This window comes from Xylocopa sonorina, chromosome 10, assembly GCF_050948175.1.
Source record: "Xylocopa sonorina isolate GNS202 chromosome 10, iyXylSono1_principal, whole genome shotgun sequence".
Taxonomy (NCBI): Eukaryota; Metazoa; Arthropoda; class Insecta; order Hymenoptera; family Apidae; genus Xylocopa; species Xylocopa sonorina.
In genome coordinates this window covers 3024319-3045981 of record NC_135202.1, presented here as the reverse complement: position 1 = coordinate 3045981, position 21663 = coordinate 3024319, and the positions used below count along the sequence as shown (strand labels likewise).

The 21663-nt window shown below is 44.2% G+C and overlaps 3 protein-coding genes across 6 annotated transcripts in view; 2 read left to right on the top strand and 1 right to left on the bottom strand.

Moving 5' to 3' along the window:
* Window positions 1-73: 73 nt before the first annotated feature.
* On the top strand, window positions 74-6192 carry LOC143428144 (ras-related and estrogen-regulated growth inhibitor). 2 transcript variants are annotated; one of them, XM_076902856.1, is made up of 6 exons: window positions 74-489; window positions 1692-1805; window positions 3912-3968; window positions 4841-4914; window positions 5011-5277; window positions 5453-6192. In XM_076902856.1, coding segments are annotated over exons 1-6 (669 nt in total). In that variant the 5' UTR covers window positions 74-488; the 3' UTR covers window positions 5609-6192. The 2 variants fall into 2 exon arrangements, with proteins under 2 accessions (XP_076758971.1, XP_076758973.1); XM_076902858.1 differs by having other exon boundaries at window positions 77-485.
* Window positions 6120-7815, bottom strand: Tfiiebeta (transcription factor IIEbeta). Its single transcript, XM_076902850.1, has 4 exons — window positions 7665-7815; window positions 7167-7431; window positions 6748-6957; window positions 6120-6672 (listed from the first exon to the last, which is right to left on the bottom strand). The coding sequence occupies exons 1-4, from the start codon at window positions 7724-7726 to the stop codon at window positions 6352-6354; spliced, it is 858 nt and encodes a 285-aa protein (XP_076758965.1). The 5' UTR covers window positions 7727-7815; the 3' UTR covers window positions 6120-6351.
* A 1676-nt stretch (window positions 7816-9491) lies between these two features.
* Glurib (Glutamate receptor IB) overlaps window positions 9492-21663 on the top strand; it is a 208665-nt gene continuing 196493 nt past the window's right edge. For 2 of the 3 annotated variants that reach the window (XM_076902751.1, XM_076902752.1), the window contains exon 1: window positions 9492-9752. In XM_076902751.1, coding sequence (XP_076758866.1) covers window positions 9530-9752 — 223 coding nt within the window. In that variant the 5' untranslated portion in view covers window positions 9492-9529. The remainder of the gene's footprint in view (window positions 9753-21663) is intronic. The other variant, XM_076902749.1, reaches the window with a different exon arrangement.

The following is a 21663-nucleotide window of genomic DNA, read 5'->3' as shown; positions in this document are numbered from 1 at the left end:
TAAAGGAGGCCTGACTCGCGAGCACGCCAAAAGAGAATGGGGAGAGACAGTCGACCGGAGACCAAGAACCGCGTCGGACCACGCAACGCGAAACTCGCCAGGATAAACACGTGACGTTCAGAGAGGCCCGGTACACCTGCTCTCGGCAAGAGATCGATTTGCCCCCCTACCCCTTCGTTCTACCTGCATCGTTTCAAGAACGCGCGGATTTCCGATATCGACCCCTTCCGCCCCGGTTCGCGCGATTAATCGCCGCACGGCTCTCCCTTCGCCGCATTGTCTACGAAAAGGGAATTACCGGCCGATAGTAGGGACGAAAGTATCGCGGCGTGTTCGACGTGCACCGCTGGTATTTTTCCCTTCCCTTACGACCGAGAAGAATTAAGAGGAGGCCGGGACATGGTCGGCTGTCGCGCGAGCTGATAGAAAGTGTGCGCCGCGAGGAATGCTGAAGGAACGGTACATCGGTGTGTTCTAGGCGAGTGGTAAGTAAGTATGCGATGAAATAAAAATAACGCCGGGTTTTTAATAGTCCGAGTTATATACTGGGAGGTACGCGGGGAATGATCGATCCAATAACTTCGGCTGTTTGTTTTCATATTAAAATACTATCGTTCTTTAATTGAATGCAGACTCTTTGAATTTATGACTGGCACATTTAGAGATACCATCGAATATCAGAATAAAGACTAAGTTTCGCCGCAACGTTCATTCTGCTAATAAATATTTTGTATTTTGTATATCGTTGAAAAACGAAAAGAGAAAAGGAATGAACACGAAGATATTTAATAAGGAGCGGTAAATTCAAGTACGTCGAACGTTTAGGTGCATCGTTCGCGACCAAAACACGGTCATGCCCAATCTAGCGGGCTGGGTAGAACCGTGTAACGCGACTTACATACGTACCCCGGCGGTACATTGTTAGACGCCGAAGAGTAGATTCCTCGGATTCCACGGGACATGTGCGAACTGTTCTATTAATGTACCCATCACGTCTTCCCTTCTCATACCCGAGAGGAGGGCCGCGCGCAAGCACCTCGATTCCCGCTCTTTCTCCGCTTTTCCGTTCACCATCCCCCTCCCGCGCGTCCTCTTTCTCCTGGCGCCACGCGATGGAACAGAGGAAAGTGTGGCGTATTTAAACTTTCGTTCGGAGGGGAATACGAGCGAGGCGAGCGTTCCGGTCAATCGTCGCGGATGGTCCCGTTTTGATTTCGATGAGAGAGACGCGAGACACCCGGTAAATGGAGCCGCGTGTATCGCGCTCAGCCCTTTGCGCACCGAGACGCGTTCTTCGACTGGTCGTTCGTACGCGTCAAGTTACCTTGAAATTAACGAAATTTGGATGGTAACCGAATGTGTTATTGCTAGCCGCCATCGAGTGTGTTATTAGCTAACCCGTGGCCACAAATTTCGAACGTGTTTTCCTTGGCAAGCAATCAGCGGACACCGTCTCACCTGCGTCGGTGTCCGAACGCTTCGTACGCGAGATTCACAACCATTATCGAGGCCCGTGGAAACCAGCCAAGGAAAGATGTAATCGTGACAAATTTTTACGGTCATCGGAGGCACGCGCGCGATCTTACACACGCAGAAGAACGATGCACGTACTCGTCCGCGCGTTTCGTTCGTTCGCGGGCGCCCCTGTTCCGCAACTGCTCGCTCATATGCTTCTGTTACACTTTGTGCAGTGACAAATGCGCGGAGTATGACGTCGAATGCGATTAGAGGTATTCGAAGGAAGAAGAGCTCGCTGTGCGAGGTGAAGGTGGCTGTGATCGGAGCGCCGGGAGTCGGGAAAAGCGGTGGGTATATAACGCCTCCATTTTGAAGCCATCGTTCCATTCAGAAAGCCTCGAGCATTGTCCTTTGCTTCGAAAAGAGCCCATGCCAATGGACTTTTCGACGCGCCTCAACGGGAAACTTATGGAGAACGCGCTTCCACTTTTAGCTTCCCGCTACTTTGTTTTCACTAGCCGCCGTTTTATGCAGAGCACGAGCGATTTCCCCGCGTTTTCGCTCGGCTAACGCTAATGACGCCGTTTAATTTCCCCCCCGCGGCCGTAACGAGCGTGACATAATCCGCTATAAAGTTCCATATAGACGCTCGGTTAGAAAGCGATAGATTGTACATCGATTGTAGGCATTGCGAAATGTTTCTTGTACGCGTAGCTGTGCTGGTGCGTTTCCTCGAAAGACAAACTTAAGAACCAAAATTGTTATTATAAAATAGACAAGAGCTAGTGAAACTGTCAAGTATAAAAACGTAACGTACACACGAGTCAATTCCCAACTATTAATCGAAACGAATATAAATTCGCGATAAAAATTGATGAACGATAATAAAAGATTGTGAATAATTGTAGAAAAGCGGGGGAAGGATAAATGGAAAAATCTCAAGTGCAATTAATTCAAGTACAAGTGCACGCGACAGTCGCGCGCGTGGTAAACGTGATCAGGACCCTGAGAGAAGCTGACTGCGGGTATTTTTGGTAATGGCACGTGTAAGGCATAGGTGAATAAATAATTGGTTGGATCCCGGCAACCGTACCGGTTTCACATCAACCGCGAACTGTTCCGGGTATTATTTATAAAGTTTCATTTCAACATTTTTCGACGAACGCGAGGCAGACCGATCGTTTATACGACTCGAAACAACGGGGTGGTGCCCATCTTACCATACGGTCCGCGTTTCCCATCGGGCATTTTATTTTTAACTTGCCAAGTAATTGGGTTCTCTGTTCGTTGAGAGAAATGGAATAGAGACGACGCCGTGTAACTGGATCAATCCGCGGAGGCAACAAGCGCGAAAACGCGAGCAACTTTTAATGAGCCGCGCGAGGGAATGTTTCCAAATGATGATGCTCGAAGGATCCGAACGTAAACACGCCAATGTTCGCCAATAAACTCGTTTTCAACGAAGTGCCTGGTCGGTACCGTCAGTTATGAAATAAAGCACACCTTCGAGTCTGTGGTGAGCGTTTGGTGGAACAGTCAATTTACAGTTTACAAGATATTCAAATTTCACCTACACTTCAGTTGCTTTAAATAATGTCTAGAACAGAAAATTTTTTGCGACTTTTTAATTCATTTCTCACTCGACGTGTTGTCTCGAGCTGTTTTGGAGGGAAGTTGCATCGCCGGCGTTTCTAAAGCAGGTCACTTTTCATTGAATTTAAGACGAAACACACCATGGTGACGTTTCGCGTTCGTGCAAGGTTTTGTGGCGCCGTGGCAGGTTCGAGTTCGAGGTAAAAATAGTGTGGTATACCTCGAAGCGGGTCACTAGGCTGTAGCTCTCGTTTCTCTCGATCCGATCGCGATACGTCGGGACGCGTGTATCGTATCGAGCAGGATCGCGTACGTTTCCACAATATCAGGTGGAAATTGATTTCGACCAATTGAAAATGTAGGAAAACTCCAAGGAACTCGGGGACCGATCTCGGTCACCTAAATTTCCCGTAAATCAAGCGTGAACTCGGCGTACCGAGCCATTTCGTGACACGTCTCTCCGTTTTAAGGAAAAATTGGGAAATTCACCTCGCAGAATTTCTACGCCGTCGAATAATTTCTGTTGATCGAATACTGAAATAAATTATGGAAACTGCACGTGCTCTACGAAGATGTACAGCTAGGTAACTTTCTAACAGATATAGCCATGGAATTTGTATCGATGAATGCACAATTTAATACCTGTCAGGATCGAGTATGTACGCACGTTCGCTATGATAAATGAACACACCAGTGCAGCAAAATTTTCGCGATACCGATAGAAACAGAGTCGAGTCTGACTGCATTCGTTAAACAAATAAACGTTCGTTACACCGAACGATTCACGAATGGTTTCCATTAACCGAAACGAAAACGTTTCCATTAATGATTTAACAAGGCACATTATTCTTAAATTTCAGCACTGACTGTCAGGTTTCTGACAAGGAGATACATCGGGGAATACGATCACCAATCGGGTAAGGAACATATCTTGGTTTACAATTTCGCGGGCTGCCTCGTGGCTTCTCGGTGCGGTGTAAATCGCAATGAAAATGTGAACAGCGTTGACAATAGAATGACGCGTTCATTTTTTTTTCTCTCCCTCTCTCTCTCTCTCCCTATTTTTTTCCTTTTCTTTTTTTTTTTTTTTTTTTTGAAAAACTGCCAGCGACTGCTATGGCACCTCTGACCGCCCCGCGTGTGCTCTCCCTACGCATACCTCGGCCAACGTCTGGTCTAAATTTATCGAAGACGAATTTGACACTAGACAGGACTGGTACTAATGCGAGGTTGATACTCGAACGAAATTTTTTATTTTGTACAAATACAGAGGCAGTGAGAGAGAGAGAGAGAGAGGGGGGGGGGAGTGAGTGAGTATGTGTGTGAGAGAGAGAAAGAGAGAGAGAGAGAATGAAGGAGGGTTTTCTCGTGACCACGTGCTTCGTCCAGTATCTAAAACTGGGTTGAGACTGGAAAGATCTACTTAACAGCCCCGATGGCTACCTGATCCTTCGGTTGCACGCGTTCTCGCGGTGAAAATTTATTATATAACCGAGGCAAGAGATGTAATAACAATGCCAACGCAGAAACTGATTACGAGAGAGCAATGTTAACTCTTTCACGCTTGATGCTGCCTTTTGTATGCGACGTTGCATTTGAGCATGTTGAAACTGATCGAGTATACTCGTAGCCAGTGGAACTGGTTTCAAGTAAAAGTATATATTTCTCTTCAGTTTTGTATATATATATATATATCTCTGTCTCTCAATTCAATTCTGTTCCGTGTGAGATCGGCGATCATTGTCGAACCATTTTAAAAATCACGATGTTCGCACCTTTTTCCTTTCAGAAAACAGATATAAACACGAGGTGTTGGTCGACGGTGAGCCCATCCTCTTTGAAATTTTGGATACCTGCCCAAAGGTAATACTTAAACTTATCGATGATCAGCGAGAAATTTTCGCGTCGATCATGGTGGTTCCATTAACGCATTCCTTTTGTACGCTTTCGACGTTGCAGAGCGATGACGAATTACCCTCCACGGAAACTGTACAATGGGCAGACGGATTACTTTTAGTCTATTCGATAACCGACAGGGGTTCGTTCAATTTCGTGAGGAAGGCGAAGGAAACGCTCGCGATGGTTGATCCAGAGGCTACGATGCCCCTCGCTTTAATTGGAAACAAAGCCGACATGGTCCACTTGAGGCAAGTTAGCACCGAAGAGGGTGAGATATTGGCCAAGGATTTTGAATGCTGGTTCAGTGAAGTGTCTGCCGCGGAACAGGTACGCTCTTAATTACATATTTCTTCTTTCCTTTTTCTAACGGTATTCGTACGTCAGTCACGCAAAGCTTATTTACTTAATTAATTAATAATCCACAATACCAAGCTTGCTTGTGTCAATGCGTTCAACTATTCGAAAATAAAATTTTTTGCAAAACGTGATGTATTTTTTTTAGGTGACACAAGTAGCTGAATCTTTCCATGAACTGTGCCGGGAAGTTTTGGCAGCTAGAAGAAGGAATAAACAATCTTTATTGGATAGAATGCTTGGTAGCAAAGCGACGCGTGCTTATTCTCGTGGTAAAAGTGACTCTGCGCTCCCAAAGGATTAAATACATGTAATTATTAAATTTACTCTTATACATACGTATATGTACATGTATAAATTTTGTAAACTAAATTGTGTTTTCTAAGAATGAATTTGCAATGCTACTTTAGAGATTAAAGTCGAATGACACATATTTTAGGCGTATATGTGCATTTGTTATTCGAATTCTTAGTACCAAAGATATATGTAACATTTTGTAATGTTTACTGATTTATATAACGATATTATGTAAATCAAACATTTCATATGTAAATTTAGAAGTTTCGTAGTGCAACGTGTATGTTAATAATTTACATAATTTCATAATATATTCCCGTGTTTATTAATGGAAAAATTTATGAAACCGGTACGAACTAATATGTGCAAACGTTTAATGCAACATATGAATGTTTAAGTCGAAATTTAACTATTTACATTGCTATGATACATAAAAATTGTATGGTTTTTTCTAGTTTCCACAATATTGATCATAAATGTGTTACTTACTTGAACATAATTTAGACAGATACAAAAGCTTATAATAGTTGGTCTATATTTATTTTGTACTTACGATGAAGTTATGACAATAAATATTTTACTTATTTATTATATCACTGTGATGTGTAACGCTAAAAATCTCAACTTCAAAATAGACGTTCTTTCTTATGCAATAATGTTTATAAAGTTGTGGTAATAAAACGTTTGTATTCGTATGTTTTAATACTTAAGTTATAGAGTTGTATTACTTACAAAATTTTATTTAATATTTTATTTCGTATCATCGTACGTTTCTAGAACGTCTGCTAAATGTTCATTATCCCGTGGCTTTTTAAACTGTTTTCTTTTATTAATAGGCTTTTTCCTTTTAATCGGAGCTGGTTTTTTCGGACCATGATCTTGCATGGATCGTATTCCTTGTTTCTCTAAATATTCATCAATCTTTTGATCATCCATTGCATCAACAGCAACGGCTCTCCATAATTTTTGAAATTCATCATCGATCGGAAGCTGGGCAGTTTTATCATTATAGAACACAATTTTTTTCTTATCCAAGGGTCTCGTTATAAATAATATTTCGTTTTGTAAACTCTAGAATGCATAAATCCCTATTACGGTTGTTGCTCTGTGTGTCATATTGATATCATTAGTTGCATCTCAACTTGCCTTTAAATGTTTATCACAATGAGGCAGGCTTTCTTGTATATCTTCCAATAATATTCCACCAAGACCTTTTAAATCTTGTTGCTTTAGTAATCTCAACAATGATTTCTTATCTTTAATTTTATACATTGCTTTGAATACAAATCGACCATCCGAAGTTACTTCTATCTTTGGGTTTTTAATGAGCGCTTCTGTTTGAAGCCATTGTTTCACCTGACAGTGAGCTTGTTTCATGTTCTTGTATTTTTATAAGATCATTAACACATTAAGCACCATGATGATCACCAATGACCGACAATGTTATTTCCATTTAGACCACATGGATCATTGGTGACAGATGTTACAAGATATAATGCACTTGCTATCATGAACGTTAAACAAAGTACTTGGTGCTTAATGTGTCAATATACTTTCAAACTCACCTTAGATCCTACATCTAATTGATTTGTTTCATCTAGGATTTCTTCTAACGTTAAAGGATGATCATCTCCCTCTTGATGCCTTGCTTTCATATGCTTTACTATTTTGGCTAAAACACCAAATTTGTATTGCGTACTACCGGACATAGTTTTATAGTTGACCATATCGAGTTTTGGTCCGCTGGAAACTGAGGAAGGTTTTGGTTTTTTTTTAAATGGCTCATCTCGTGCGGAATCCTTTTCTTGTTCCTTTTTCCTTTTCTCTACCCTGTAAAATTAACATTTGTTGCGTATAGTATTGCATTCCGTCACGTATAGGTTACATATAAATTTTATATGTATACTTTAATTTCATGTGGATAATTCTTATATTACAAATGAAACGTCAATTTTTTCCGAATCTTTACACTGAATACGTAAAAATTCCGCACATACTTCAAACATAATGTACACTTTCTGTCAAAATATAGGTTAGGAAAGAAATTAATAGATAATACTTACGTCGGTGTGGTAAGGGCTCTTTTTTTAAAGAGCTCTCGCTCTCGAAGCAACGCTGGATCCATTGCGTGGCAAAATCTCAAGTACACAAATACTTTTAATCTCAAATCTTTTCGCGAGCTGTCACTTTCGCCATAACTTAACCTTCCACTGAATCGCGAACCAATCAGAGGCTCTCATTCGTTTACGCGTAGCGCGCATGCGCGTACAAACTTTCGATAAATCGATCTATACGATTATAATCGTATTTCGATAATCGTGATGGTGCCACGCGATTGAATCGGTGCGGAATGTATACGTGATACACGCATATAACGCAGAAAAAATTAGTGAATGTATTCACGAATCGTGATTAATTACCTGTGTATTTTGCAGCTTTCAGTTATTTGAAGTTTTCTTGAATCTTCAGTTTCTTTGAATCTCGTATCCTTTCAACGCTGTGTTTAGAACTTATAAACGCGGCATCGATCGTCACAGTGAATCGGTATTTTACGACTCGGTGTAAGCACGTACGCTTTACGCGCTCGAAAGTGGTCGTAGTTTTCGGACGTGCTCCTACAGATCTACTGTCTGCGAGGTTTTGCGAGCAGCGCAGCCGGCTTCCTTTATTTCGCACTTCACTTTACGAACGTAACGTCAAAAGGGCAAAGCAACCGCGGTCCTAACAGCAGCTTCTTCCACAAATCTAAAGAGAGTGAATAGAAAGAACATATTGTCGCCGTTGCTAAAAGGTAGAGCGATAGCGTCCATATGAAACGAGAATTCGTGTCACGTATGCACGGCAGTCATATAATTCGTTTGCAACTCGCAAGAACAGCTCTTTTATTTCTAATAGTAATTATTCATTTTATACAACCCAATCCATTATAGTCATGCAAAATTCGAGCGTCAATTTTATGACTACTTTTCCATCATTTTCTTTTAACTTACCGTATTATTTATATTCTATTTATTGGAACGTTAAACTCTTTCATTTGTATTTCTCAAGCACACGTGGATCTTTCAGAATCGATCAATATTTAACGCAACATAAATGTACACGATCGTAACGCGCGAAATCACAGTGACCGCTATACTTGCATCGCAACATTCGTGCAAATATCGCGAGAGTAGACAGAGGCTGAGGGGGTTGTGCCGGTGGTACAAGCAAAACAATCGTTCTGCAGCGTCAACATCATTCCGAACAGATTCATGACGCGTCGCGGTGTTTGAATTCGATAACCCGTTTCGTGGCTTGTTGTCGCTTTCGCAGGAGGCATACGCGTCTCCCGCGGGGCGTACGTTCGCCCCGTTTTTCTTTTTCTCCTTTTTTCATTTTGCTTCCCGTTTCCGTTCGTACCGACCGAGCGGCCGCGACAGGTGCGCGTCGGTGTCCGCGTTAGAAAGTAACCGGAAACGGTGTGTGCAGGGAACGCGCGCGGTGCGCTTCGGTCGCTTAACATGCGCGTTAACCGTGCGCTTCCAGTTTCGAACAGAGAGACGGGGAAAGATGAAAAAAAATCGGTGCGCGAGCGAGACGGCGAAAAGAGGGCGCGAGGGAGGATGCACGACGGGGTTGGTCGGTGGAGATGGCACCGCGAGAGACCGGGATCTGCAGCGAGGAGGGTGCCAGAGGGCAGCGGAGGGAAGAAGCGAGAGGTGACGAAGAGAGACAGAGAGGGCGGGCGAGAGGGAGCGAAGCGAAGCGAAGAGAAGCGAGGAGGAAGGGTAGAGAAGGGCGGTAGGGCTGGTTAAATGGAGGCTGGTCCGTCGTGCGGGGTCGCGGGAGAGGCGAACGTAGGAGAGAGGGATGCTGGGGCGGTTCAAGCGAGATCGAGTTCACGCCAAGTGGAGTACGGCAGTTTGTGTCAGACCACGGAGCACGGAAGATGCTCCCGGTTGTTCACGAAACGGGTGGGCCACCCTCGTCGTGGCGGCGGCGTCGCGCGACGATTTTTCTCGGTGCCGTGTCCGGTACAGTTGGGAACACTAAGAGCCTCGCGAGTTCACCACGGATCGTCAGGCCAGTATCCACTGCCACCGTCATGACGACTGCTTTGGGCCTTTTAATGATTCTACTGCCTGCTGCGTGCCCGGACAAGATCTCCATCGGTGAGTGTGTCAGTTCAAATCTTCCTAATCGCGTTGATCGAGTTTCGCTCGAATTCGCGGCCGGAAAGTGCGTTTCACGTACGTGCGATTACGCGGTTGCTGCACGGAAACTGTCGTGCAACTCCTCAAGAACGATTATGGAGGGTTGTTGCACTCGGCTTGACTCGTAGCTGTCTATTCATGCCGGATGGAAGTAAATACTCCGTTCTTGATGCGCAGTTGCTACGGTCCGCGTGAATGCCTTTACACATGATTTTCTTTGTGGTCGCGAGTGGGCAGGATAGAAGGGGGGTAGGTGGCGGGGACTAGACGATCGTCGCGTAGATAACGCGTTTTTCATGCGACAAGAATAATGGTCCGCGGACGCGAGTGTTTCGCGTTTGATAGGTTCGCTGGGCTACGTGCGGTTGTTTTTCATCAAAATACGAGTAATCGTAGCGAAGTAAACAACAATCCAGTTTGTTATCATTGCGTTCCACATGCCACGTCTAGAACAATAGGTGGAAACCTTTTGCGTTGCGAGGGTTTGTTGCGATTGCATTCGAGATCGCTGAGATTCATGATTAAATCCATAATGAAATGAAACACTTTTCAATCGACATGCTTGTAAAGTTGACTATGACGTGCGTGCGTACGGCCACTCAACTTATCAGTACGCGGTTACGCTCGATTGTGCGAAAAACACGAGAATTGACGAGAAATGTTTCGTATTTCATTTAAAAATCGTTTCAAATAACATGAATAGAAAATGTTATCGGTGCACCGATATTGGAAGTATTATGCGATCAATATTGTTATTATAATATTGTCTTTTTTCCCGGTCGGTCAGATATTAGTTTAATCTGCGTGTCATTTTACGAGGGAATAGATTTGAACAAACAATGCGATAGGGGAAATCGTGAAATGCAAACCCGCGATGCGATGATGCCGGTTGATCGATCCATCATTGATTACGTTTCTGGTTGAAATAACCGCAAGCGAAAAAGTATTCATTATCCATTCAATGGTTCTTCATCGAATGAAATAGCGAAGGAAGCATGTTTCCAAAGCTTTTGAAGTTCGTTCGATGCAATAAAGGGCTAAGAGTTTGTTTCCGTGACTTTTTCATGGGTTTCAGAATTCTTGTTCCTCTTCCAAACACGTTTCGGATCGAAGCATCCAAGAGCGTATATAAACAAACGAATACATATACATCCATATACACTTCCAGCAAGATATTTTTCACCGAACCAATCTATTTACTTTGAATTCGCGATTTAATTAAACCCGGTCTAAAGTTATTTCATATAACTGTGCAGCAACTCTAATATTAACTTTGCCACCGAATGATGCCGTCGTGTACATATTTACGTACAGACGCCTGAGAGTACAAGATTGACTGGCACAAAGTGCACGTTATTAAACAAGGACGCTAGGAACCCGCATAAAAAAAAATTACTCGTAGTTTGTAGCAAGGGATCGCTGCCGTGAAATTATCTCATGAAACATTTCTCTTGAATACTTCATTTTCTTTAATTAAATCGATCGCGACAAAAGTGAATTGTCTCTACATTTTTGGAAATCTTCCTTGCTTCTCTATCGCAAGGAAAGTATTTACTTAAGGAACACGCTTCAGTCGAGTAGTAAATTTCGTACGATTAATTATCATTCGAAAGAACACTGTGCTTCTTTCCGTTGAATCGTTAATAAATAAAACGTTCCAAGTATTAATTCTTCGTATGAGCTGACCTTAGGAGCGACGAAGCGAGTCTGTACATAAAATGGTGAGCGATTCCTTTTTCGCGACCGCTCTTGCCATACCAGATCTTCTATTCCACCCTACACTTTCTCCTTCCCTGAATAACTTCCCCGGGGTAGGGGTGGAAATCGTCCACTGAAATCCGTCGCCGCGGGAAAGCGTGATATTCGGTTAAAAGCCCGGTAGATTACCATCAATGCGCATCTCGGCTATGTAACGGCAGAAGTTGCGGGAAATGACTACGGGCGGAACGCCGTGGGCAAGGGTAAGACGGAGAAAGGGCGAGGGAGAGATGTCGGTTCGGTGGGAATGAGAGCGAGGAAAGTGGTCGCGGTAGTTGGAGGAAGAAACGCGGGAACGGGGGTTTAGGAGGGCGCGACGTTAGAGGGCGCGAGTAAGAGGGAAAGAACTACGAGGGCAGGAGTACAGGAAGGGGTTGTAGGAGAATGAGAATGAGAATGAGAAAGAGAAAGAGAAAGAGAAAGAGAAAGAGAAAGGAAAGAAGAACGTTGAGCGAGGAGTGAATGATGAATGCCTATAGAAATGCCGGTGTCTTTCTTCCACTCACGTGGCTGGTATGTAGGTAGGGAACTACCGGCTAAGTCGACGAAAAGACGAGGAGGAGGTCGTGCCACGAGAGGTGGTGGCGGTGACGTTCGAGGAGGACGAGGATAGTTGGAAGGTTCGTTGCCTTGCCAAGTTATACCGCGCGCGGCGGCTTTCTTTGCTACTCGAAGGCCGCTCACCGCCACTTCACCAGCCACTCGTTCTGTATATTTTTACAGAATTATGCGAAAGACCACGGCGAAAATATATCAACGGGAACGCGTCATCGGTACTTGACCTCGCTTATGGTACTCACCCTCGCCCATTTACCTCTATCCGCCAACCCTTCCCTACCCGGTTTCGCCGCAGAGTGGACTTCTCGAGAGAGTCTCCAGCTGATTCCCAGACGACGACGTGTTATAAATCGTCCGGTTGAAACACGTTGCGAGGGGACGGGATTCGCGCTAAGGACGAGTCGCTTTGTTTCATCGCATTCATCGTTTTCAAACGTGTCGGAACATTTGTTATTCCTTCCAGTCGTATATACAATTAGAATTTCATTCGTGGCGCGGTATTCTAATTAGTAAATTGCACACGTTGCGTGGCGTGTTCTCGTTTTCACCCAGGCTCGCGCAGTATCTTCGCGCGAAATTGTTTGCCGGTGATCATTAACGTCCTCCGACGGTAATTTCAAATCCAGGTAAATGAATTCGGTCGTCACCGGGGTAAAGCGCGGAGAATGTATACGGTATTCGTCGAAACCGCGGTCAAGGTTCAACGCATGAAAGAGCAGCTTTTTTCAACGTTGAAGTCATCCAACGTTTCTAACTATTATACTGCGATATAAAACAGAAAGACGTCGTCCATCTTTATCTCACGAACACGTGCGGAGAAACCTTTAGACGATGCGGTCCCTCGGGCAATCTCTTCGTCGGCGAAATGGAATTATTACAGAATGGCCGCGCGACGGTCAAGAGAGTCGTTTGGTTGAACGGAGGCATAAAATTTCTGTCTTCGGGACGTACACGCGAGCACCCCGTCTGGCAAGAAGCATCTCGTGCAACGGGGGCAAAGGTAGAATGCCTTTGTGGATGGAGGTAGCGGTACCTACCACTCAAGCGACCTGTCGTCCGACTAATGCGATTAATATCGCGCCGCTATCAGACAAGGGAGACAGGGCTGTGCCCGTACGTTCCCTGTCGTCGTGTACACCGTCGAAGAATCTCCCTTCCGTTCCTAGAGTGCGCGCGTCCGGACGAAATCGAATTTTAGCGTCTGGTATCGCTTCGCGAAACGAGTCCTCGATCGAAGCGGCTCCGCAAAAAGTGTCTCGCAATCGTTTCGCAGAATTATCTGGATTGGTTGATAATTACTACCGAGCCGAGTTATTTAGCTTCGAAACGGGGACGAAGCGATTTCAGTGATTAATAATTAGCAGCTCGAGATATCGCGTTCCACGATAAATTCTACTATTCTATAGGAAGCGAAATAGATTCCAAGTATATTGCTATTAGGTCAGGTTTGCGATTAATTTCACTTGTCGAAAGAATATTTTTTTTCCTATTTTTGCTCGTAAATGATGCACGGATAATGTTCCAGATGGGATACACCGTAGACATTATTCGGTTTCATACTGTTTACGAATCGATACGCGCTTCACCGTCGTTCCCTCTCGAATTATACTAATTCGCGCGCAGGCTAATCCGTACAAAAGGCTGGCATTCTGCGCGGTGGAACAGCGAATGTCTCGGGGTACCGGCGCATCCGAATGCCAATTTATTATTCGCATAATCGGGCACAATCGGACCGCGTTATTCGGCTGGCGTGTAATGCGAAACTGGCCCGGCTGTGTTTCTATAATTGATGCATCGGTCCGCCTATTAGAATGACAAAACCGCCGGCTCGTGTATGGCCATCGACGCATATTCGACCAGGCTCGAACACGATCGCCAACCACGCAGGATATCTCTCTAAAGCTTGCTTTACAATATCGTCTGTACTCGCGCGAAGTTACTCGCCATTAAAGCTGGCCATCTAGAGAAATCGGAATTCCCGATATTATTCGAAACTGTAGGCGAAGATAAATTTTTAAGAAAATTCAAACGGCACGAAATCTTACATTCTCCATTGAAAATTGTGAGAATATTCTTTAAATCCACTGCGATCAAGAGCAGAATAGTTTCTTTGCTTTAGAAGTTAGCCGACTGATCTAACGAAAGCAGGAGAAAATTGAGAACTCACGGACAAAATAGTATCGATCCTAACACGTCGTTGATCGTTTATAACGCATCTCCCGGAATTCCCGAGCGTCGCCGTAGTACATGGGATGTTCAAGTTGTCACGTGGTTGCTCTCGCCATCTACGAAGGCTACACTAACCCTCGTACGACGATGTAACAGCTTCCTCCCATACAGCGTCGTATAGGATGCACCTTCGATCGAGTGCATTCTGCGGCGTAGTTATATCGTGTAGATATCGTCGATAAATTTCGCGGCGTAAAATGTAACCTTCCACCCGACGCGTCGCGTTAAGTAACAGGTCGAAGATGGACGCATTAGCGTATCTTCGAGATATTTACGTGCGAGCGCTCTAAACGCGCGCACACAAGTCCGTTTCTCCTCTGTCTGCTCGTTGAACATCAGCGTCAATGGAACGTATATCCGTTTGGTATCGGAAAATAATGTTACCTTGGGCGTCGCGCATGAGTTCCACGGTACCACGGGGGTGGCCTCTGCACCCCCGCCATTACCAGCGACGCAGCAGTGGTAGAAGCGTGGAAGGGTAGAAGCATCAGACACAGTCGAGAGTAATCCGATATTACCGAGCCGCTTTTTCACATAGAGATGGGTATGTCTTCGGTGGAAGACATCCTGAGGGCTTTCAGAACGATGTCGTCTCGCTGTTACGAAAGATAGTGCATCCAGTAGTATAGCCACGCGATATGTCATACGTACGACGAGTTTCGTGGTCACCGCTAGCTGAACGATCTTACATTTTTCTTTCTCGTCGTATTTTGCGGACGGATGTGCGATAGAATGGAACACGATACAATTTTTGTTATTCTACATTTGTTTCTCGAACGATCTAAATTTGATACATTATTTCAAATTTGTTTGGTCTTTCCGTGAACGATATTGCTTGTGTGTAATATTGTGTTTTAGCATGCTCTTATATATATTCAATTCTATAACAATTATTATAATGTATTATAGAAACAAATTTCGTTATACTAACAACATGTTAGTTACAATAATTTATTTATAAAAATGTTGATGTTTCTTGACTTAAAGAATTCTTGAAACGTACTCTTTGTGAGACTCTTTATCTGTGTCAAAAATGAGTACAAGTGTGTTAGGGGAGAAATTTAACCAACGACACAGGACCGCTTTCACATCGATATTGTAAATCGTTGATATGACATTCTATGGCAACCAGTTACGTCTAACATTAACCGAGTACGACTCTGAATGGACAAAGTGGCGTGTACGTCGGCGCTGTTCGCCCATTAATCTAACAAGGGAATAATGTTACCTTCGACACGCGGTGTTGGCTCGCGTACAATCGTCGATATGTATTTGCGCGAACGAATCGCCGCTTTGGATACACGAACGACTCGTAGGAGTTTCGCGTAAAACGCTTGCGAGACGTCGAATTAACGACGGGAAAGCAACGAGGAAACGAAGAAGAGAACGAAGTAAAACGAATCACCATCTTGGATATTTATCTCGTAAAAGAGATCGTTTGCTTTGACGTATTCACAGAGGACACACCTTGGTTGTCACGAAATTCAAGTATGACGTTACGGTTCGTCCTCAAAGCGGGGCCGCGTTTAGTTGCCTTTTGCGCCCGGTGTGCAGCGGCGAAAAATTACGCGCGAGTTAAGAGCGCGCCTTGCGAAGGAAAACTGGAGAACAGCGCGAAAGAAAAAAAAATCCAGGCAATTTCCGAGAGGTGTAACGGTAGTCTTTCGAGGAACGATGTTTTCGAATCAGCCGATGTAACATCGCGTATCGACTGTCTGGGCCAGCAGACAGGCGGGTCAGGCTGAAGTTATGAAGTAATGAAAAAACGTGACGAAGAGGGTGAATACTGGAGCGGAGAAACGACGAATAGTCGGACGTAACGAGGCACGAGAAGATAGATAAGTAGATAGACGTGTCGCGGCGAGGAAGGTTGGAGAACCCCGCGAGATAGAGTAAGACGGTACGGGTAACTAGACGAAGGAGACGCGAGGAGGTAGAGGGCTGGCTATAAGACGTGTTCGAGCCTTTCGAAGTGGAGTTGACGGTTCTCAGAGCGAGAGACTAGCGAAAAGAAACGAGAGGAACGGTTGAACAGAGAAACGGGACGAGGTGGAACGCAAAGTTCGAGAGGGATACAAGCAGGGAGATCGATGCTTGACTTCGTCGGGCTTGGATACCCTTCTCTCTGTTCGGCGGCTAGAGGTACCAGCGGCGCAGCCATTTGCCAGCTTCTTCTTGGCCGGGATCTGGGACGGTTATTAAAACCTGCGTGGCTGAGCCGTTCGGTAACTGGCGGTGAACTTTTCTTCACTTTCGATTCTTCGGAATTTAATTAAAGTCTGGGATAAGAAGCGCAACATCGACCTCCGTTCGGTCGATCCGCTGATTTTTATAGCAACCCCGTTAAAGATGTATCTGCGTTGCAGCGCGTGGTGAATCGCAAACAACTCGAGAGATCCACGGTTTTTATTTGACGCCGATTGAAAGTTTGATAATTAAGGATAGTTTACTTGGTTATCGGAATTGTAGTAGGATGTTTCGTTCCCCTCTTGCGTCTGTGAAATAAAATAGTATCGAATGAATAAGAGACTGGTATTCAGCAAGTTGTACCTTGAACGTCTTCTGAAAATTTAAGGAAATCCAAGGTCCCAGTCGTAATTCTTCGCCCTGGCGACTCTGTTACGTGTTACCTGGGTTGGCAGAACGGCCAGAATCCCACTTGGCGAACCGCAATGGTTTTCGAACTTGACAGTGGTCCCATCGCGCCCATCGTTACGGTGTTCATCCTCTTATTCAGTCCGCAATATTCCAATAACGCTGGAGCACGCGAGGAACCTCGGATTACACGTTTCTTTCTCGAGTGTCTGGGGAGGTTAGGAACATAAGGGAGCTTTCAAGGTCCACGTTTAACCGTCTCATCCACTTTTATCCCTGAAACATTCAAGAATTCGATATCAACACTTTGCATGCCACATAATTCACACGTGGGTGGTATTAATTTCTAATTCATTGAAGATTTTTCATCGACGTTTGCGACCATTTAAATTTACTCTTATTTTCTAAACATTTTCTTAATCGATCATAACGCCTAGTTACGAAGCTCGGTTAATACGATACTTATTTCTTGTCGCGATGGTCGGAATATAAATGATACGCGTCCGTCGATCTTTAATGGCGAAGATTATCCAAGATAATATAGTACGTGTACCGGAGAGTAAATTCCACGGATGGCCCGAAATCGCCACGGCCAAGGGATATTTCCTACGATATTTTATCGTCCACCGTGCGTGATACGACGGCCCATTAATCCTGTTCTTGTTCGCCGTTCTATCTCTGTCGGACACTGTACGACTGTCCTCAGAGCCGGAAAGATGATAACAGGGTCATAGAAACAGTTTGTTACGCGGCACCGAAAAGGCGTGGAGCATTGGGTGGCGGGCACGCTCCGGAGGGTGGGCTAGAATAGAGAAGCGTAGGGTGCTCGCGCTTCGCAGAGTGGTTAATATTTTTAAGACCTGCTATTCCCCTAGTCTTCCCCCTGGAACGGTAAAGTCGGCTACGCGACGCTTCATGCATCATCCTGGACAGTTTTATTTGCGACCCACGCAAAGTTTTATAACTATTTACATGCGTGCACTTTATATGATTAACCTACAAGCGTCTTTATGGACTTTCATATTTTTTTTATCACGAGATATTTTACTAACATGAATATTTAATAATTTAATTTGCCATATCCCAAGAACAAAATATTCATAGTAACGATATTATTAATATCGTTTTCGATGATATGTTAATCTTCCTATGGATGTGGATCTTTAAGACATTTTCGATTATGCGAATTGGGGATTCATTCCTGGTGCTGGCATAAATTCTCTATACTTTTATAAACGATACAATTGTCGTGCGATATGAAATTCAAGGATTTCCAAAAAATATTGTCACTACAGACGCGATATAAATTAAAAGAAGTCCTGGTGCTAGAATAGCGCGAACGGCGAAGAGAAAACAAAGCGATAATTATGGCGAGACGCAGGATCCGTGGAACGATTTCGCGTGGACGCTTACACGAGTGCATGCGGGCCGGGCCGTGTTGCGCTTCGTACCGCACGCTTGATGTTTCGTGTGTGTAATGGGAGGGTAACTTGTAAGTTACGGTCCCGAAGTTGACTCTGGTTTTGCTTTTAACGGTGGATTAGTGCGGCTTCGCTGAGAGTCACGGCAGCGTTTAATCATTTTCACTGTGCGCGCAATGTCGCGAATCCTGAAAACGCTTGGACAAACCCACGAGGGGTGTGCTGGTAATGAGGAAAGGATCCCAGGAGGAGAATATCCGGCTTTTCTTCCGCGCCGAGCGAGAACTCCTCGACTGTATCCCGCGCAGTTGAATTTTGACATTTCTTTTCTCGTTAGTTTTTAGAAAATCGTTGATTAAAGATATTACTTATACTAAGCATCAACCACTGCAAAAGAATGTTTATTAAATATTTTGTTTACATAAGTTTCATAAAAATTGTGTTTTATGGCTTCAGAAAATTTCCATGTTAGTGGATTTTGCTTTGGTTCGCAAATGAAAATAAATAGAAAGGATAGGTTTCTGATGGATGTTTCATTTACACTCCACACGATCTGATATTTTATCCGATATTTTATACGTAGCAGAGCAACCACTAAGTCTTCCGATCAAACTTTTTCTCGATTTTGCGTTTGGCGGCGGATTGTAGTGGCTTTGCCAGAATTCCTGCTGGCGTTTAATCATTTTCATTGCTCTCAGTGCTCGGCGTTTCGAAGAACGGTAAAAAGTGGAAGAAGCTAAAGGGAGAATTTACTTTGGAACCTGACGTTCATGAATTCTCCACCGGCGGAACGAGGGAGAGCGAAATCGAATTCTAACGACTCGTTGAAAAATATTTTTCGCGATCTGAACAATAAGAGCAATTATAAACTCTCGTTCGTTTCTGTTCTACGCGAGTGTTCGCAAAAAGTAGGTGAATGGCGTACGTTCGTCAGATCTGGCAACGTTAAGAAATTTCGACGATTATCCAAGTTGTGGTCCGAGCATTGGGAATTGATACGCACTGTTTGCCTTATGAATCGCGATCTAGGCCGTGTTGTATCCCGAGAGGAGTGCGGACACGTGGTAGCTAGCCAAGATCCGTTTTTAAATTCGCATCCGAGGAGGACGCGTGGCGAGGGCGGTTGGAGCCTGGGTAAGATGGAAGTAAATAGGTTCGGATGCGAGAAGGTGGGCCAACTGATCGTGGCCCTGGAGTGGAGAGAAGTGGATCCGGGAATTGTTTTGTATCGTACTGAAACCTAGCAAAGTTTCCCGTTGGCATGCATGTATGCTCGCGTCGAGGATAGTAGGGGTTGGGGGCGGAAAAATCGTAAAAAGAGAAAGAACGAAACGGTTGAAAGATGTGGCGAGTATTGGAAAGGGGCAGGAACGTGGGCGCCAGCTTTCGACAAATTATATTATCGTTCTTGCTTTGTTCTTCGAAATGTTTCTGACAACGTTCTGTCGCCGCTGCAGAAATCTGCCGCTGTGTAAAGCTTCCGAGATCGAATGAATAATCGCATCAGCTCCCGTTTGAATGAAATATAAGAGCTTTCGGTGACCGCTGGAATTTTCGAGTCCTGGATTTAAATTAAAGTTTTTCTGATAATTAATAGAACGAAATTAATAAGGAGTTTTAAACGAGCTATTTCTATATAAGTTTTACACTCTTGCACGTATTACAGAGTTAATTTTCTTGAAAGTTTAATAACCTTAAGGTACTATCGGAATTCATTAAACCATCTGACAAATTGTAAGATAAAAGTCGTTGCACGAACCTGGTTCTCCTTCGCTTTCACAACATTCTTCCATCGTTAGACGACGCCGTGATCTCGGTATCGTTGATCTGCACGCCGCGGTTCGAGTTATCGATCAAAAGGCTCTAAAACTACGGAAGTCGTGCATTTATACATCGTCGCGCGGCAATATTCGAGAGAAAGTACGAACTTCCATGCCCTAAGGTAAAAGCTACTCTCCCACGCTTGAAAAGTAATTTATAACGCACTTTATACTGTTTTTTCGCTTTAAAAGCATTTTTAATATATTGTGAGAGGTTCAGAGAGAGAGAGAGAGAGAGAGAGAGAGAGAGAGAGAGAGAGAAAGCAGTGGAGACGACTACACAGAAACGGGAGTCTCTCATTTTATGGAAATAAACGTTGCTCACGATTCATCTTAGAAGATGATTTCATTCAGAGCGAGAAAGAAACAACGTTTATATTCACCATTCGGTAATGAAAAAACGTTTGTCTCTCGTTTCCTGTCCTTGGTGAATGCATACAGTTACGAACGACTCGTTGTCGAAGAGGTAACTGGTTGCAAGCGTCTTTGTAAAGGGGGTAACGAAAATCCGATAATTCACGGAATTACGGGAAGAACTAGCAACTCGCGTGTCGTTTCGTAAACACAATTATCGTTAAACGAAACCAACGTTCTGTAAAGGCAAACGGTGGGAGCGATGCGGACTAGGGGCAGACGAAACAGCGGGAAAGAGAAACGGACGAGCCGCGCCACCGTAAGTGGCGCGATTATAATTTCTAAGGAAAGGAAAGACCGAGGACTTCCCTTCTACTGCAGTCTGTTCTTCCGAGTTCCCTTCCAAGGACCTCCTTTCTGTTCTTCCATCTCTCGCCAGTCCATAGAGTCGCGTGCTCCATCCTTGGATACCAACTTTGCAACTGCTTCGAGGCGCGAGGAACCACTCATTAAAATATTCATTCTGACTCCTCGCGGAATATTTGCGGACCAAATAAACAATCGGCTTCGCCATCTTTCCCTTCCCGACACTTATCCACGAAATTACTAATTTAATGATAGTTCGACGGTATTCCGCGATTATACCTTTAATATCGTTAATCTTCCTTTGAGTAAGATAAGAAATGATGGAGGAACCCTCGCTGCTACGTTTCATCCCTATCTCTATCATTGTATCAGCGGAAAGCAATCTATCCGTACCATCTCGCGAAATCGTAATCCCTTTCATTTCGAACACTCTTTCTAATTACGAATTTGATTTTTTTTCCAGCGGGACGACATTTCAGCGAAATTAACGTCGAAATATTTGCACGTTGCGAGAGGCTTTTGAAAGTACTTCTTTACATCTTCTCGCAGCGTGTTGCCGTTTGTATTGTTCAGAGTCGCAGATGGATGATTCGTTATCGTCGCGTCGCGCGTACCGGAGTTCCATTTTCATTGAAAACGGCCGGGAACGGGAGTGAAGTAAATCTAATCTTGATTCAGCCGCCATAAAAGCTAGCGCAACATCTCATTTTACGATACGCCGGCTACATATGTCATATTCCACGTATGCGTTATACCGTACTTACACGA

Coding starts and splice junctions, on each gene's coding strand:
- LOC143428144 (XM_076902856.1), top strand. Junction 1,806..3,911: donor GCCGGGAGTCGGGAAAAGCG/GTGGGTATATAA, acceptor CTTAAATTTCAG/CACTGACTGTCAGGTTTCTG. Junction 3,969..4,840: donor GGAATACGATCACCAATCGG/GTAAGGAACATA, acceptor TTTTCCTTTCAG/AAAACAGATATAAACACGAG.
- Tfiiebeta (XM_076902850.1), bottom strand. CDS start 7,726: ATGGATCCAGCGTTGCTTCGAGAGCGAGAGCTCTTTAAAAAAAGAGCC. Junction 6,958..7,166: donor AATTAGATGTAGGATCTAAG/GTGAGTTTGAAA, acceptor GCTCACTGTCAG/GTGAAACAATGGCTTCAAAC. Junction 6,673..6,747: donor ATTGTGATAAACATTTAAAG/GCAAGTTGAGAT, acceptor TATGCATTCTAG/AGTTTACAAAACGAAATATT.